The 19,558-nt window shown below is 36.1% G+C and overlaps 1 protein-coding gene across 2 annotated transcripts in view; it reads left to right on the top strand.

Annotated features, from left to right (window-relative positions):
- The first annotated feature begins 13,065 nt into the window (after positions 1-13,065).
- LOC115417931 (uncharacterized) overlaps positions 13,066-19,558 on the top strand; it is a 121,029-nt gene continuing 114,536 nt past the window's right edge. For both annotated transcript variants that reach the window (XR_003935224.1, XM_030132149.1), the window contains exon 1: positions 13,066-13,227. Coding sequence is in view for 1 of the 2 variants with exons in the window: in XM_030132149.1 (XP_029988009.1) it covers positions 13,095-13,227 (133 nt within the window). In the remaining variant the exon portion in view is untranslated. The remainder of the gene's footprint in view (positions 13,228-19,558) is intronic.

Genomic DNA, 19,558 nt, shown 5'->3' with positions numbered 1-19,558 from the left:
TTCCAGTGTACCATTGACTGTGTACACTGATTAAAACCCTCTAACCTTCTTGCAGTCGGTACTTTTTCCAAATCGTAGGCTGATGCGATGGCTGTTATTTTTACAGTCCTATTGTTTGGATATCCGCCACATCAAAGGCTCAGATAATGTTGTGGCTGATGCCTTATCTAGAGCCCCAAGCTCATAATGTTACTGACCGTTTATTCCCTCTGGTCTGCTATGTCTCTGTTCTGTTCCTCTTTGCTGCTTCAGGTGCCGGAGTTGCTGAAAGGACAGGTTGGTGACTGGTTGGCTGGTAAAGTGATGCCTCTTCAGTGGTCAGTACAGTTGGTAATGGTGGTGGGTTTAATTTGGTGTTTTCCACTTATAGTCTGTGTTTATAGTCACTTGAGTCATATGGTAGGCGTACATTTAATTGAGTGAATGTCTGTTTGTGTTCCTAATGGAACCCTTTTAAGGGGGTGAGTGTGACGACCCCTCCACACCACTAGGTGCGTGTTAGTCTTTTTTCTTCGTTCCTTTATAGGATCTGACCAAGGCGGGGTTCATCCAGTAATCATCAGATGCGCTGCACCTGGGCCCAGTGTCCTGCCGTCCTTAAAAGCCCCGACCTGTCAGTCATCGCTGGAACGCCCGCTCTCCCACTCACCTGCCTGCACTCCATGCGTGTGTCTGCTCCTGCTCCTCCACCATGGACCATGATAAGACTCTTAAGATTATTTGTTATTTTCTTACCTGCACTTTGTAAAATAAATTAAGCGCTTTTTGCGCCGACCCCGAACGCTGCTTTCTTTGTGGTTGCAGTCTTCGAGCCGGACCGTAACAAATAAAAATTTTGGACCAAAATCTCTTTTTTTTTCATGTGATTTTGTTTTTTACCGGTGTCAAAAAATGACCCTCTTCAAAATGGTTTCAAAATGTCTAAAATACCTCACATTTGACTAATAAATGCCTTTGGTATATTTTAGAAGTATTTTTAAGCAATAAAAATTTTGGACCAAAATCTCATTTTTTTTCATACCCCGCCCTTACGATTTTTTGTACCGGTGGTAAAAAATGACCCTCTTCAAAATGGTTTCAAAATGTCTTAAATACCTCACATTTGACTAATAAATGCCTTTGGGATTGTTTAGAAGTATTTTTAAGCAATAAAAATTTTGGACCAAAATCTCATTTTTTTTTCATACCGCGTCCTTACGATTTTTTTGTACCGGTGGTCTAAAATGACCCTCCTCAAAAGGGTTTCAAAATGTCTGAAATACCTCACAAGTGACTATTTAATGCCTTTGGGATTATTTAGAAGTGTTTTTAAGAAAAAAAATTTGGACCAAAATCTCATTTTTTTTTCATACCGCGTCCTTACGATTTTTTTTTCCCGGTGGTCGAAAATGACCCTCTTCAAAAGGGTTTAAAAATGTCTGAAATACCTCACAAGTGACTATTTGATGCCTTTAGGATTATTTACAAGTGTTTTTAAGCAAAAAAAATTTTGGCCCAAAATCTAATTTTTTTTCATACCGCGTCCTTATGATTTTTTGTACCTGTGGTTGAAAATGACCCTCTTCAAAAGGGTTTCAAAATGTCTGAAATATCTCACAAGTGACTATTTGATGCCTTTGGGATTATTTAGAAGTGTTTTTAAGCAAAAAAAATTTGGCCCAAAATCTCATTATTTTTCATACCGCGTCCTTATGATTTTTTTTTTTACCGGTGGTCGAAAATGACCCTCTTCAAAAGGGTTTCAAAATGTCTGAAATACCTCACAATTGACTATTTGATGCCTTTGGGATTATTTAAAAGTGTTTTTAAGCAAAAAAAAATTTGGACCAAAATCTCTTTTTTCATACCGTGTCCTTACGATTTTTTGTACCGTTGGTTGAAAATGACCCTCTTCAAAAGGGTTTCAAAATGTCTGAAGTACCTCACAAGTGACTATTTGATGCCTTTGGGATTATTTAGCAGTGTTTTTAAGCAAACAAAATTTTGGCCCAAAATCTCATTTTTTTTCATACCGCGTCCTTAAGATTTTTTTTTCCGGTTGTCGAAAAAAAACCCTCTTCAAAAAGGTTTCAAAGTGTCTGAAATACCTCACAAGTGACTATTTGATGGCTTTGGGATTATTTAAAAGTGTTTTTTAGCAAAAAAAAAAATTTGGCCTAAAATCTCCTGTTTTTTTCATACCGCGTCCTTACGATTTTTTGTACCGGTGGTCGAAAATGACCCTCTTCAAAAAGGTGTCAAAATGTGTGAAATACCTCACAAGTGACTATTTGATGCCTTTGGGATTATTTAGAAGTGTTTTTAAGTAAATAAAATTTTGGACCAAAATCTCATGTTTTTTTCATACCGCGTCCTTAAGATTTTTTTTACCGGTGGTCGAAAATGACCCTCTTCAAAAGGGTGTAAAAATGTCTGAAAAACCTCACAAGTGACTATTTGATGGCTTTGGGATTATTTAGAAGTGTTTTTAAGCAAAAAAAAACATGGACCAAAATCTCATTTTTTTCATACCGCGTCCTTACGATTTTTTGTACCGGTGGTTGAAAATGACCCTCTTCAAAAGGGTTTCAAAATGTCTTAAATACCTCACATTTGACTAATAAATGCCTTTGGGATTGTTTAGAAGTATTTTTAAGCAATAAAAATTTTGGACCAAAATCTCATTTTTTTTTCATACCGCGTCCTATCGATTTTTTTTTTGTACCGGTCGAAAATGACCCTCTTCAAAAATGATTCAAAATGTGTGAAATACCTCACAAGTGACTATTTGATGCCTTTGGGATGATTTAGAAGTGTTTTTAAGCAAAAAAAATTTTGGACAAAAATCTCATTTTTTTTCATACCGCGTCCTTACGATTTTTTTTTACTGGTGGTCGAAAATGACCCTCTTTAAAAAGGTTTCAAAGTGTCTGAAATACCTCACAAGTGACTATTTCATGGCTTTGGGATTATTCAGAAGTGTTTTTAAGCAAAGAAAATTTTGGACCAAAATCTCATTTTTTTTCATACCACGTCCTTACGATTTTTTATACCGGTGGTCGAAATTGACCCTCCTAAAAAAGGTTTCAAAATGTCTGAAATGCCTCACAAGTGACTATTTGATGCCTTTGGGATTATTTAGAAGTGTTTTTAAGTAGAAAAAAATTTGGCCCAAAATCTCTTATTTTTTCATACCGCGTCCTTATTATTTTTTGTACCGGTGGTCGAAATTGACCCTCTTCAAAAAGGTTTCAAAATGTCTGAAATACCTCACAAGTGACTATTTGATGGCTTTGGGATTATTTAGAAGTGTTTTTAAGAAAAAAAAAATTTGGACCAAAATCTCATTTTTTTTTCATACCGCGTCCTTACGATTTTTTGTACCGGTGGTCGAAAATGACCCTCTTAAAAAGGGTTTCAAAATTTCTGAAATACCTAACAAGCGACTATTTCATACCTTTGGGATTATTTAGAAGTGTTTTTAAGCAAAAAAAATTTGGCCAAAAATCTCATTTTTTTTCATACCGCGTCCTTACGATTTTTTGTACCGGTGGTCGAAAATGACCCTCTTCAAAAGGGTTTCAAAATGTCTGAAATACCTCACAAGTGACTATTTGATGCCTTTGGGATGATTTAGAAGTGTTTTTAAGCAAAAAAAATTTTAGCCCAAAATCTAATTTTTTTCATACCGCGTCCTTATGATTTTTTGTACCTGTGGTCGAAAATTACCCTCTTCAAAAGTGATTCAAAATGTCTGAAATACCTCACAAGTGACTATTTGATGCCTTTGGGATTATTTAAAAGTGTTTTTAAGCAAAAAAAAAATTGGACCAAAATCTGATTTTTTTTCCTACCGCGTCCTTACGATATTTTGTACCGGTGGTCTAAAATGACCCTCCTCAATATGGTTTCAAAATGTCTGAAATACCTCACAAGTGACTATTTGATGCCTTTGGGATTATTTAGAAGTGTTTTTAAGCAAAAAAAAAATTGGACCAAAATCTCATTTTTTTTCAGACCGCGTCCTTACGATTTTTTGTACCAGTGGTCGAAAATGACCCTCTTCAGAAGGGTTTAAAAATGTCTGAAATACCTCACAAGTGACTATTTGATGCTTTTGGGATTATTAAGAAGTGTTTTTAAGCAAAAAAAAATTTGGCCCAAAATCTCATTTTTTTTCATACCGCGTCCTTACGATTTTTTGTACCGGTGGTCGAAAATGACCCTCTTCAAAAGGGTTTCAAAATGTCTGAAATACATCACAAGTGACTATTTGATGCCTTTGGGATATTTAAGTGTTTTAAGCAAAAAAAATTTGGACAAAAATCTCTTTTTTTTCATACCGGTCTTACGATTTTTTGTACCGGTGGTCGAAAATAGCCCTCTTCAAAAGGGTTTTCAAAATGTCTGAAATACCTCACAAGTGACTATTTGATGCCTTTGGGATTATTTAGAAGTGTTTTTAAGCAAAAAAAATTTTGGACCAAAATCTCATTTTTTTTCATACTGAGTCCTTATGATTTTTTTGAAGCGATGTTAAAATGACCCTCTTCAAAAAGGTTTCAAAATGTCTGAAATACCTGACAAGTGACTATTGGATGCCTTTGGGGTTATTTAGAAGTGTTTTTAAGCAAGAAATAATTTGGGGAAACCAAATCTCATTTTTTTTCCATACGTCGTCCTTTACGATTTTTGTACACGTGGTCGAAAATAACCCTCTTCAAAAGGGTTTCAAAATGTCTGAAATACCTCACAAGTGACTATTTTATGCCTTTGGGATTATTCTAAAGCGTTTTTAAGCAAAAAAAATTTGGACCAAAATCTCTTTTTTTTTCATACCGCGTCCTTACAATTTTTTGTACCGCTGGTCGAAATTGAACCTCTTCAAAAAGGTTTCAAAGTGTCTGAAATACCTCACAAGTGACTATTTGATGCCTTTGGGATTATTTAGAAGCGTTTTTAAGCAAAAAAAATTTGGACCAAAATCTCTTTTTTTTCATACCGCGTCCTTACAATTTTTTGTACCGCTGGTCGAAATTGAACCTCTTCAAAAAGGTTTCAAAGTGTCTGAAATACCTCACAAGTGACTATTTGATGCCTTTGGGATTATTTAGAAGTGTTTTTAAGCAAAAAAAATTTGGACCAAAATCTCATTTTTTTCATACCGCGTGCTTACGATTTTTTTTTACCGGTGGTCGAAAATGACCCTCTTCAAAAAGGTTTCAAAGTGAAATACCTCACAAGTGACTATTTGATGCCTTTGGGATTATTTAGAAATGTTTTTAAGTAAAAAATAATTTTGACCAAAATCTCATTTTTTTTTCATACCGCGTCCTTACGATTTTTATTACCGGTAGTCGAAAATGACCCTCTTCAAAAAGGTTTCAAAATGTCTGAAATACCTCACAAGTGACTATTTGATGCTTTGGGATTATTTAGAAGTGTTTTTAAGCAAAAAAAAAATTGGACCAAAATCTCATTTTTTTTCATACCGCGTCCTTACGATTTTTTGTACCAGTGGTCGAAATTGACCCTCCTAAAAAAGGTTTCAAAATGTCTGAAATACCTCACAAGTGACTATTTAATGCCTTTGGGATTATTTAGAAGTGTTTTTAAGCAAAAAAAAATTTGGACCAAAATCTCATTTTTTTTTTCATACCGCGTCTTTACGATTTTTTGTACCGGTGGTTGAAAATGACCCTATTAAAAAGGGTTTCAAAATTTCTGAAATACCTAACAAGCGACTATTTAATGCCTTTGGGATTATTTAGAAGTGTTTTTAAGCGAAAAAAAATTGGACCAAAATCTCATTTTTTTTCCTACCGCGTCCTTACGATTTTTTTTACCGGTGGTCTAAAATGACCCTCCTCAATAGGGTTTTAAAATGTCTGAAATACCTCACAAGTGACTTTTTGATGCCTTTGGGATTATTTAGAAGTGTTTCTAGGCTAAAAAAAATTTTGGACCAAAATCTCATTTTTTTTCATACCGTGTCCTTACGATTTTTTGTACTGGTGGTCGAAAATAACTGTCTTCAAAAAGGTTTCAAAATGTCTGAAATACCTCACAAGTGACTATTTGATGCCTTTCGGATTATTTAGAAGTGTTTTTAAGCAAACAAAATTTTGGACCAAAATCTAATTTTTTTTCATACCGCATCCTTACGATTTTTTTTACCAGTGGTCGAAAATAACCCTCTTCAAAAGGGTTTCAAAATGTCTGAAATACCTCACAAGTGACTATTTTATGCCTTTGGGATTATTCTAAAGCGTTTTTAAGCAAAAAAAATTTGGACCAAAATCTCTTTTTTTTTCATACCGCTTCCTTACAATTTTTTGTACCGCTGGTCGAAATTGAACCTCTTCAAAAAGGTTTCAAAGTGTCTGAAATACCTCACAAGTGACTATTTGATGCCTTTGGGATTATTTAGAAGCGTTTTTAAGCAAAAAAAATTTGGACCAAAATCTCTTTTTTTTTCATACCGCGTCCTTACAATTTTTTGTACCGCTGGTCGAAATTGAACCTCTTCAAAAAGGTTTCAAAGTGTCTGAAATACCTCACAAGTGACTATTTGATGCCTTTGGGATTATTTAGAAGTGTTTTTAAGCAAAAAAAATTTGGACCAAAATCTCATTTTTTTCATACCGCGTGCTTACGATTTTTTTTTACCGGTGGTCGAAAATGACCCTCTTCAAAAAGGTTTCAAAGTGAAATACCTCACAAGTGACTATTTGATGCCTTTGGGATTATTTAGAAATGTTTTTAAGTAAAAAATAATTTTTGACCAAAATCTCATTTTTTTTTCATACCGCGTCCTTACGATTTTTTGTACCAGTGGTCGAAAATGACCCTCCTAAAAAAGGTTTCAAAATGTCTGAAATACCTCACAAGTGACTATTTAATGCCTTTGGGATTATTTAGAAGTGTTTTTAAGCAAAAAAAAATTTGGACCAAAATCTCATTTTTTTTCATACCGCGTCCTTACGATTTTTTGTACCGGTGGTCGAAAATGACCCTATTAAAAAGGGTTTCAAAATTTCTGAAATACCTAACAAGCGACTATTTAATGCCTTTGGGATTATTTAGAAGTGTTTTTAAGCGAAAAAAAATTGGACCAAAATCTCATTTTTTTTCATACCGCGTCCTTACGATTTTTTTTACCGGTGGTCTAAAATGACCCTCCTCAATAGGGTTTTAAAATGTCTGAAATACCTCACAAGTGACTTTTTGATGCCTTTGGGATTATTTAGAAGTGTTTCTAGGCTAAAAAAATTTTGGACCAAAATCTCATTTTTTTTCATACCGTGTCCTTACGATTTTTTGTACTGGTGGTCGAAAATAACTGTCTTCAAAAAGGTTTCAAAATGTCTGAAATACCTCACAAGTGACTATTTGATGCCTTTCGGATTATTTAGAAGTGTTTTTAAGCCAAAAAAATTTTGGACCAAAATCTAATTTTTTTTCATACCGCATCCTTACGATTTTTTGTACCGGTGGTTGAAAATGACCTTCTTCAAAAGGGTTTCAAAATGTCTGAAATACCTCACAAGTGACTATTTGATGCCATTGGGATTATTTAGAAGTGTTTTTAGGCTAAAAAAATTTTGGACCAAAATCTCATTTGTTTTATTCCGCGTCCTTACGATTTTTTTTTACCGGTGGTCGAAAATGAAACTGTTCAAAAGGGCTTCAAATGTCTGAAATAACTCACAAGTGACGATTTGATGCATTTGCAATTATTTTAGTGTTTTTAAGCAAAAAAAAAATTTCGACCAAAATCTCATTTTTTTTCATACCGCGTCCTTATTAGTTTTTATACCTGTGGTCAAAAATGACCCTCGTCAAAAGGGCTTCAAAATGTTTGAAATAACTCACAAGTGACTATTTGATGCCTTATGGATTATTTAGAAGTGTTTTTAAGCAAAAAAAAAATTTTGGACCAAAATCTTTTTTTTTCATACCGCGTCCTTACGTTTTTTTTTTTTACCGGTGGTCGAAATTGACCCTCCTAAAAAAGGTTTCAAAATGTCTGAAATACCTCACAAGTGACTTATTATTGCCTTTGGGATTATTTAGAAGTTTTTTTGAGTAAAAAAAAATTTTGGACCAAAATATCATTTTTTTTCATACCACGTCCTTACGATTTTTTGTACCGGTGGTTGAAAATGACCCTCTTCAAAAGGGTTTCAAAATGTCTTAAATACCTCACAAGTGACTATTTGATGCCATTGGGATTATTTAGAAGTGCTTTTAGGCAAAAAAAATTTTGGACCAAAATCTCATTTTTTCATTCCGCGTCCTTACGATTTTTTTGTACCGGTGGTCTACAATGAACCTTTTCAAAAGGGTTTCAAAATGTCTGAAATACCTCACAAGTGACTATTTGATTCCTTTGTGATTATTTAAGTGTTTTTAAGCAAAAAAAAGTTTTGGACCAAAATCTCATTTTTTTCATACCGAGTCCTTACGATTTTTTGTACCAGTGGTCGAAATTGACCCTCTTCAAAAAGGTTTCAAAATGTGTGAAATACCTAACAAGTGACTATTTAATGCCTTTGGGATCATTTAGAAGTGTTTTTAAGCGAAAAAAAATTTGGACCAAAATCTCATTTTTTTTCCTACCGCGTCCTTACGAGTTTTTTCACCGGTGGTCTAAAATGACCCTCCTCAATAGGGTTTTAAAATGTCTGAAATACCTCACAAGTGACTTTTTGATGCCTTTGGGATTATTTAGAAGTGTTTCTAGGCTAAAAAAATTTTCGACCAAAATCTCATTTTTTTTCATACCGTGTCCTTACGATTTTTTGTACCGGTGGTCGAAAATAACTGTCTTCAAAAAGGTTTCAAAATGTCTTAAATACCTCACAAGTGACTATTTGATGCCTTTCGGATTATTTAGAAGTGTTTTTAAGAAAAAAAATTTTGGACCAAAATGTCATTTTTTTTCATACCGCGTCCTTACGATTTTTTGTACCAGTGGTCGAAAATGACCCTCTTCAAAAGGGTTTCAAAATGTCTGAAATACCTCACAAGTGACTATTTAGAAGTGTTTTTAAGCAAAAAAAAATTTGGACCAAAATCTCATTTTTTTTCATACCGCGTCCTTACGATTTTTTGTACCGGTGGTTGAAAATGACCTACTTCAAAAGGGTTTCAAAATGTCTGAAATACCTCACAAGTGACTATTTGATGCCATTGGGATTATTTAGAAGTGTTTTTAGGCTAAAAAAATTTTGGACCAAAATCTCATTTTTTTTCATTCCGCGTCCTTACGATTTTTTGTATCGGTGGTCGAAAATGAAACTGTTCAAAAGGGTTTCAAATGTCTGAAATAACTCACAAGTGACGATTTGATGCATTTGCAATTATTTTAGTGTTTTTAAGCAAAAAAAAATTTGGACCAAAATCTCATTTTTTTTCATACCGCGTCCTTATTTTTTATACCTGTGGTCGAAAATGACCCTCGTCGAAAGGGTTTCAAAATGTTTGAAATAACTCACAAGTGACTATTTGATGCCTTATGGATTATTTAGAAGTGTTTTTAAGAAAAAAAAATTTTTGGACCAAAATCTTTTTTTTTCATACCGCGTCCTTACGATTTTTTGTACCGGTGGTAGAAAATGACCCTCTTCAAAAAGGTTTCAAAATGTCTGAAATACCTCACAAGTGACTATTTGATGCCTTTGGGATTATTTAGAAGTGTTTTTAAGCAAAAAAAAAATTTGGACCAAAATCTCATTTTTTTTCATACCGCGTCCTTACAATTTTTTTTACCGGTGGTCAAAAATGACCCTCTTCAAAAGGGTTTCAAAATGTCTGAAATACCTCACAAGTGACTATTTGATGCCTTTGCGATTATTTAAAAGTGTTTTTAAGCAAAAAAAAATTTGGACCAAAATCTCTTTTTTTCATACTGCGTCCTTACGATTTTTTTTACCGCTGGTCTAAAATGACCCTCCTCAAAAGGGTTTCAAAATGTCTGAAATACCTCACAAGTGACTATTTGATGCCTTTGGGATTATTTAGAAGTGTTTCTAGGCTAAAAAAATTTTGGACCAAAATCTCATTTTTTTTCATACCGTGTCCTTACGATTTTTTGCACCGGTGGTCGAAAATAACAGTCTTCAAAAAGGTTTCAAAATGTCTGAAATACCTCACAAGTGACTATTTGATTCCTTTCGGATTATTTAGAAGTGTTTTTAAGAAAAAAAATTTTGGACCAAAATGTCATTTTTTTTTCATACCGCGTCCTTACGATTTTTTGTACCGGTGGTCGAAAATGAACCTCTTCAAAAAGGTTTCAAAATGTCTGAAATACCTCACAAGTGACTATTTGATGCCTTTGGGATTATTTAGAAGTGTTTTTAAGCAAAAAAAAAATTTGGACCAAAATCTCATTTTTTTTCATACCGCGTCCTTACGATTTTTTTGTACCGGTGGTCGAAAATGACCCTCTTCAAAAGGGTTTCAAAATGTCTGAAATACCTCACAAGTGACTATTTGATGCCTTTGCGATTATTTAAAGTGTTTTTAAGCAAAAAAAATTTGGACCAAAATCTCATTTTTTTCATACTGCGTCCTTACGATTTTTTTTACCGCTGGTCTAAAATGACCCTCCTCAATAGGGTTTCAAAATGTCTGAAATACCTCACAAGTGACTATTTGATACCTTTGGGATTATTTAGAAGTGTTTCTAGGCTAAAAAAATTTTGGACCAAAATCTCATTTTTTTTCATACCGTGTCCTTATGATTTTTTGTACCGGTGGTCGAAAATTACCGTCTTCAAAAAGGTTTCAAAATGTCTGAAATACCTCACAAGTGACTATTTGATGCCTTTCGGATTATTTAGAAGTGTTTAAGAAAAAAAAATTTTGGACCAAAATGTAATTTTTTTTTCATACCGCATCCCTACGATTTTTTGTACCGGTGGTCGAAAATGACCCTCTTCAAAAGGGTTTCAAAATGTCTGAAATACCTCACAAGTGACTATTTGATGCCTTTGGTATTATTTAGAAGTGTTTTTAAGCAAAAAAAAATTTGGACCAAGATCTCATTTTTTTTCATTCCGCGTCCTTACGATTTTTTGTACCGGTGGTCGAAAATGACCCTTTTCAAAAGGGTTTCAAAATGTCTGAAATACCTCACAAGTGACTATTCAATGCCTTTGGGATTATTTAGAAGTTTTTTTAAGTAAAAAAAATTTTGGACATAAATCTCTTTTTTTTCATTCCGCGTCCTTACGTTTTTTTTTTACCGGTGGTCGAAAATGACCCTCTTCAAAAGGGTTTCAAAATGTCTGAAATACCTCACAAGTGACTATTCGATGCCTTTGGGATTATTCAGAAGTTGTTTTTAGGCTAAAAAAAATTTTGGACCAAAATCTCATTTTTTTTCATACCGCGTCCTTAATTTTTTTTTTTATACCGGTGGTAAAAAAACGACCCTCTTCAAAAAGGTTTCAAAATGTCTGAAATACCTCACATTTGACTAATTGATTCCTTTGGTATATTTTGAAGTATTTTTAAGCAATTAAAATTTTGGACCAAAATCTCATTTTTTTTTCATACCTGTGAGGTATACCTTTTATTTCGTGTAGCACATACCATGAAGCACCTTAGGTTTCCACAGTCTGTTTAAAAATTATATTTTTATGTGTACGTGTAGCACCTGAGTATTCATAAAATATTCTCCAGAAAAAGAAATCAAAATTAATCTGTCCTTTTGCGTTAATGTATTCACACATCATAAAGGCTTAATTCTGATCCTGTATCAATAATATTACAATGACATAACTATTTGGACTATTGTTGCTTAACAACTGAATACTGATTACATATGTTGATATCTGCACTACATATGTACTTAAAATACCTGCAGTATTTGCATGCTTCATATAGTTCCCCCATTGGAATAATGCTATACTACAAACTGTGGGCATTTCTCTCTTTTTTCATTAAGGTTGTGGGCATTTGTCTTGTGGGCATTTGTCATGGAATCAGCTAAAGTTGCTTTAGGGAAATAAATAGATTTCATATCAATCCGACATTGACAAAGATGAAAACTAAGGAAATTTTATCTATATTTTTAATACGTTTTAGTTAGTTGTTTTGAAAACACACAATACAGTTTCAGTCAGTTATTGTTTTTTTTTCTTTAATTATAGTTTTTATTTATTTCAGTTAACGAAAATGTTTTTACAATTCTAGTTTTCATCATTTTGTTAGTTTTCGTTAACGATACAGGGTGGGGAAGCAAAATTGACAATATTTTGAGGCAGGGATTGAAAGACAGTGTATGACCAATTAGTTTATTGAAAGTCATGAGAATTTAAATCTTCAAATCAGATTTTACTGCATTTCTAACAGTCTTGTTGTCTACCTCAAGTTCAATTTACATTTTTCTCATGGATTTGGTGTGATCCTTTAGGATTTTGGATTAGAGAGCTTTAATAAAAGCTTTGGTACGTTTTTTGTTGCTTCCTCCACTTCCAGACTTTCTCATAGTAGTTTTGCTCATAGTCATTCTCTTCTTTCCTTTATAAACAGTCTTTATGGACACTCCAACTATTTTTGAAATCTCCTTTGGTGTGACGAGTGCATTCAGCAAATCACACACTCTTTGACTTTTTCTTTCCTGATTACTCATATGGGCAAAAGTTTCTGAAAAGGTATGGATAATAGTGTTAGGTATGATTATGACATCAATATATGTTTGGTTTCAAAACAATTGACGTAGTACCTGCTGAGAAAAAACAACTAAATGTTCATTGTAAATTTTGCTTCCCCACCCTGTAATAACCTTGGATTTCACTGGCTGGCTAACTATTACTGTTGATTAAATGTAACTGATTTCCATAGTTTGTATTTACTAACCCCTAAAATCCTTTTTTTTTTTTTTTTTTTTTTGTTTTGTTTTGTTTTTACAGTGTAGTTCTAACTCCAACTGCGTGATGCTGTGTTGTTCGTAGACCGTGAAGGCAGCACCGGGTATGCGCATCCTCCGGAGGACCGTGCGCGCTCTCGGCTCGCCACAGAGAGAGCGCGAGAGAGCAGGAGGAGAGAGAGAGAGAGAGGATGAGCGAGGGAGGGAGGGAGCAAAATAAAGGGTGATAAAAATGATGGCGACCGATGCAGAGGAGATAAGACTCCAAACAGAGCAGTGCCCCGTCCCAGACCCTCTGTCCATCAAAATCACGCGGAAAAACCAGGACAGACAGTGGAAGTTGCGGTTTATTTACCTGCAGTGCTGTGAGTACCCACACACGACGACTGTTAGCATCCAGAGCCCGGCCGGAGGCTGCTCTATCTGCCCACTAACAGGCTACAATGACCTACAAACAAACACAAGAGGAAAAACAGGACGAAGGCGGTGTTAAAAACGAACGAGTCTCCTGCACGTGAAGGGGGACGTTCCCAAAACACAGAGAAATACCACCAAATAAATGAATAAACAAACAGTATGCTCAGATAAAGCATCTAGCAAAAACAAATTGGCAATGTCATAGTTATTCAATCTGGGATGCGTTCAATAGACGTTCAGTAGTTGGTTTTATATGTGATTTAAGTATAGAGTCTGAAATAAACCATTGTAGAAAGTTACCTGTAGTTTTACTGCAACTGCCATTAATACAGGAAATACACATGATTTATGATTTATTCAGACATTAAAGTAGTTTTACATAAAAAAAATTAGAATAACTAGTTTGTTATTTTATAGACTTTAGTGCAGGGATGACCACTATTAGCTTATTAGTAGAGCCCGACTAATATGGGATTCTTGGGGCCAATACCGATATTGGGGGCTAAAAAAGCCGATATCCATTATATCGGCCGATATCCGATATTTGCCAATAACCGATATATGTGTTACAACCCAAAAGGTGAAACATATTTACAAAAGGACACTGGGAGTCAAGGAGTATAATTCGAAAAAAAACATTTTTTATTATTTGCATTTATTTTTGTTCTTTGGCGATTCTCTTCTGTTGTAAACAACATGATTTTAATTCAGCAGAATCAAAATCCCTTCTTAAACCCCGTGCCCAAAGTAACAAAGGAAAAGACCAGAGTGGACCGGCAAACTAAACATAAGGACGGTGCACTGGACAGGCCAACCCTGTACAGGGCCGTAGGAGCTGCCAGCGCACCGCTACCCTATCAAATAAAGCAACCCTCAAAATAAGCCCTAACGAAAGAAAAAGCGAAAACAGGATGTCCGGATCCACCTGGTCAAACAAAAGGATAAGCTAACAGAAACCCCCCTGGCGTGGAGCAACTTGCGTGGAGGAGTGGAGTGGATGTGCGCCTCGATGTGCACACTTCGGACGCCGGCATCGCTGGAGGAGGTGGAGAGACCAGGATGCAAGAGAGACCGAGAGCCCAGCGCTGGTACAGTTTGTAAGCTTAGCTGGTGGGAAAACCAATTGGCCATCTATTAAAGAAACACACTAAATATGTAATATTTTCCCAAATGTTATCAAGGCAAAAAAAAAAATAACAGAGCAATAGTCACCCAAAAGTGTCAAGTAAGAATTATAACAAAAAAACCACAAAAGACAAAGGGGGAAAAATAAAGGTGCGTCAGAAAATAAACAATATGAAATAAGCACACTGATCTACACTGGATATAATAATCTTCTATTAGATAATTGTGGACAGGTGGATAAACAGTTGCATAAATCTTTGTTTATCTCACAAATATAATTTACACAACTTTCAAATGCATACTATGCAATCACAAAAATAATTAGAGCAAAAAATATGACTGACCACACAATTATGTTTTCACTCACAAATTTTGATGTGTCTGCCTCACGGCACTACAACTTCTTATGTGGACTAAGGACTAAACTGAGCATGTGCAGAGTGAATTAGGTGAGTCCTAAGTTGTTCCTGATTGGAGCAACTGCAAGAGTTACAACTGACATGTGTTACAACTGTCCCCAGTCTCCCCTACACTATTAACACCCAGGCCTGCTGGCAGAATGAAACTGAGGTAGGCAGGAAGTGCACGGACGTGTGTGTGTATGTATGTATGTATGTATGTATGTGGGTTAGTGGTCCAACCTCGTCAGAGCGCGCGGTAGCGATCTGTGAGTTTCGCTGGGGTCGGGGGGGCTCTACTTATTAGCCTTTTAGCGTACTACTACTACTGCTACTACTACTACTGCTACTACTGGGACTTAAGCCACAGTTTTTAGGACTTTAGACTAACACTGATGAAGGACTTGAGTTAAGGTAGGCCAGGGTTCAGCAACCTTTATAAATTAAATTAATAAATCAATTATACTATCATTAATGTACACTCACCTGAAAATTAGAACTGGTGTGTTTGTTACATTAAAAAGTCATTTTTGTATACAGAGGGACCCTGAGCCCTCCGTGTGTAGCTCTGAACAGACTTCCTCTCGTTTTATTATTGTTATTATTTTAAATTATCTGCATGTGTAAGGTGATTTTTGGTATTTTACTAAACCCAAAAGTTTGATTATGTATTTGGTATTTCCTATTCCTGCCATGGACTCTTTAATCCACATGTGGGTCACTCTTTCCCACATCCAATCATTAAAAAGACTTCCACGGTGCTTTGATGGATACACAGATGTACCCTCAGTCCTCAGTGGGCTTTTTAGGGAACTGAGACGTCCTTGAAGTTGGCATGGCGAGATCGATTTTGGGGTCGGAGTCTAGTGTCGAGGAGGTGAAAAATAGGGAACCGAGAAAAGCCTGTGGTGTCAAGGTTGTACAAGGCATCATGGGTCATAGGCTAGTGGGAGTCTTTAAGTCTGAAGTGATTCTTTCTGCTCTATAAGTGTTTTTACACAAAATTCTACAGGTTGAAGTGAACAGAGTGTCTGTGCCGGTGTCAAACATTTGTGGCTCTGACTGTGCGGTGTGTCCCAGTGGGAAAAACAGAGAAAGCTTCACAATGTCTGTAACTTGATGAAACAGCTTATTTTGCCATATTTTCACCTCTACCATGTAGTTTAGAATGTTATTTGTTATGTAAATATAAGTTGGATTGCCAAACCTGTGACACCATGAGTGAATTCACTGCAGCATTGGGCTATTTTCTGTTGCAAAAAAACAACAACTTTGAATTAGGGATGTCCCAATCCGATCTAAAGATCGATATCTGCTACCGATCTGGCATTTTGTAGTCACAAGATCAGGCCGATCCTCACCCAGTTCTGGGGGGGTGAACAAACGTCCTGCCCCCTCAAATTAAAGTTTCTGAAGGGAAAAGCTACACAACAGCAGCTTAGAGGAATTAGTAAAGTCCTTCCACTATTTGACTGTGGTGATGTAGTATACCGATCCACCTCAAAAACCCTCCTACAGAAATTAGACACCATCTACCATGTTGCCACCCACTTTGCTACCGGAGCTCCCTACAGCACTCACCATTGCGGTCCATACTCAATGGTCAACTGGCCCTCCCCTCACTCCCAGAGACAATTACACTGGTTGCGACATAACCCTTATTGCTAAAACACCACCTTATGTTCGCTTACTACTCACCATTCAAAACTCCACCCATACTCTTCTTTCCAGCAGTTTCATTAACCTCCTCATTCCCAAAGCCCGTACCACTCTTGGTCAGTCATTCCAGTTTTCTGCCGTTTATGACTGGAATTCTTTGCAACGATCCTTAAAACTCACCTCATTCATACCACTCTCGACATTTAAAAGGTCAGTGTGAGATACAGTTCTGGACCACTACACCTGTTTTTAGTTTTTATATTTGCTATCTGTCATTCTGGTTGGTTCTGCTGTCCATCCTGTTTGTTTGTTGTATATTTAATCTGTTCTGTTTGCTGTACATGCAACCTATGCTGCTATTTATTCTGTTTGTGTGCTGCTGCTTGGCCAGGTCATTATTGTAAATGAGAATCAGTTCTCAACTGACTTGCCTGATTAAATAAACAATTTGATGGAAAGAAAAGCATGCTCCTTGTACACCCTGTAATCTATTTACCTCCCAGTGTTGATCTGTATCTGCCTTTTTGACCTGGTTGGACATTGTGAATTTAAACCATATTTAGTCCCCCATTTTAGACTAGGTTACATTCATCCACTAACTCCTCCACCTCTTCTGCTAACTTTCTTTGGTCTGTGTTGCTGTTTCCAGACAAACACATTTGTGAGTCCTACGCTTGTGTTTGTCATATTACAGTAACAAACTGTGCCAGTGTTGTACATTTAGGTGTATCTATGTGCATTCTGGCTCTGTGCTAATTTACACTGGCCTTAGTATAGCATAGGGCTGGGTGATAAAACAATAGTTACATATAGCGTGATATAACTTTTCCTCGATAGAAATATGCGACATGCTCAATACAATTTCGATAGAATTCATTCGTCCATGTTTTGACAGATAAGAACAGCCAATCATAATTAAGTAGCACTTCACCGAACCAATCACACTAGACCCACGTCAGGTTAGGTTGACGTACACAGCACAGGCTTAAGAGCAGCCGCAGCAGACACGCTAATGTTTAGGCTGCAGCGGGAGGTAATGAGTGTTCCCTTGGGAGAAAATTAGACCGAGAACTCAGGCGACCGGGTTACTGAAAAGTAGGGTGCGAAACGTTTTGGTTCCGGTGTACAACAGGGGCATAAAAGCCAGGAGTTGGATGTTGAAAGCATGTTGTTTCACTTTGGGTGTGTCTGTCTGTATGTCTCTCTCTGTCTTCACAACTAACTAATGAATAACAGAAAATTTAAGCTTGACAACAATAGTGGTTTGATTTCTATTGCTATACATATCGATATCATCTGATATGATAATTATTGTGATAGTTTTTTTACATATCGCCCAGCCCTAGTATAGCAGTGCAGATCATTACGCAAACGAATTGGCTGTGTTTGTGTTTGTAATTATGCAAATTATTAGTGAATCACCTGCAAAAAGTGCTTTTTTTTTCTAGATTTTGCCCTTGCTAATTTGCGCTAGCTTAGTAAATCAGGCTCTCAGAGCTTTAGACAGGAAACTGTGTTTAATTATTTTGTATTTCGTCGAAGTATGAGAATTAAATAAGTATATAAATAACAAAGATGCAAGTCAGATAAAACCAGGAAATGCCTACTGGTAAGAAGAGACTTAAAACAAGACTGATGTCCTTTGGTAGATTTTTACTGTGAAAGTTCAGTTCTTTAGTTTTCAGCTACTTTTTTTTTTTTTAATATTGGGATTAGCAGTGTCTTTTTTCAAGTAGCAGAGGCTATGGGCTCTGACTTGGAACGACTTTTTAGCTACTTTCTGACATTTAAACCAATGTGGCTAGGCTGTAATCGTACTGTGCGTCTCAGAAGCAAGAAAGGAAAGAATGAAGCTTAAATACAAAGAACAAAGGGCTGAGTTGTCAACATCAAAAAGCCATTAAATGTCCATGAAGAGCACTTTGTCCATGTTCCTGTCTTACTGTTGTAATTCTGTGTGTCTGTAATGTTATTAAGTCATTATATTACATGCCTCGACAGCTGTGAGAAAACAGACAGTATTGAAAAAGATGATAATGACATGTCTAATTATCGGCACCATATGTCCCTGAGTCATCTTCAGAGGCGTTGTGAGAGAGAATGAAAACGGATTGATAAGAGAAACATGAAAAATGATCGGTCTGATTTGAAATGACAAGTCATTTCTAGTGATGATTGGAGGTCCGCAGAGAGCAAGTGATGGATTTGAATGCGACTGAAAAGTGACCTCCTTGTCAATGCAGCCATCAGCGTGTGTGACAACAGAGGGTGGCTCATCACCATAATTGTCATCACAAAAACTGACTCAGTGCGCTCATTATGGTGCGTTAGAGTGGACCGTTGATACATAAACTGCATGGAGGCTTTTATGTCTGAGCGGGGTTCATTAGTAAAATAAACAGCATAGTAATCAGTTGACTTAATGAAAAGGGCTTTGGCTTTTCCACGTTTCATACTTGTTATTTAGAGCAAATCAGCACATATTAAGATATTGCACAAACTTTTGTGCATGGGGTTTTTGTAATAATACAAGGAACTGGAATCTTAGATGATCACTCACATTCCTTAACTTGATTTTTGTTGTTGACTCATAAGTTCACACAATCCAACAAGATTTGGATTTGAGATAGATGGTACTACTACTATGGTGCGATTTGTCAAAAAAAACAAACAAACAAAAAAAAAACAGAGGGGCAACTTATATACATGGGGGTGCGGTCCATGACTAACGCAACTAACGCTGGCATGAAACGAAAATGAAACTACAGACTTTCAACATCCACCTCCCAGGTTCTATTCCTCTATTACACAGCGGATCTCACACAATTTTCACAAATTCTAACCTGTATCCACTGGATCCCCTCCACTGCTCTATGGACCCCCACAAATGCTGGGCCCCATGAGTTTGTCATGTTCATCCCCCCTTTACACCGCCCGAGTGCATGGGGACGTTTGTGAATACTGAGACTACTGCCAGTTCGGTTCAGGTTAGGTCAGGACGGCACGTTAGTGCCAGTAATGTAGATATAGGTGTAAGGAAACTCAGTCACAACCTGCCTGTTATTTTAATTGGTTGGATGAGTTTCATTATCTCACT

The sequence above is a fragment of the Sphaeramia orbicularis genome, chromosome 4 (genome assembly GCF_902148855.1).
Source record: "Sphaeramia orbicularis chromosome 4, fSphaOr1.1, whole genome shotgun sequence".
Lineage (NCBI taxonomy): Eukaryota > Metazoa > Chordata > Actinopteri > Kurtiformes > Apogonidae > Sphaeramia > Sphaeramia orbicularis.
The sequence above is the reverse complement of the archived record's forward strand: the minus strand, read 5'-3'. Positions and strand labels throughout refer to the sequence as shown.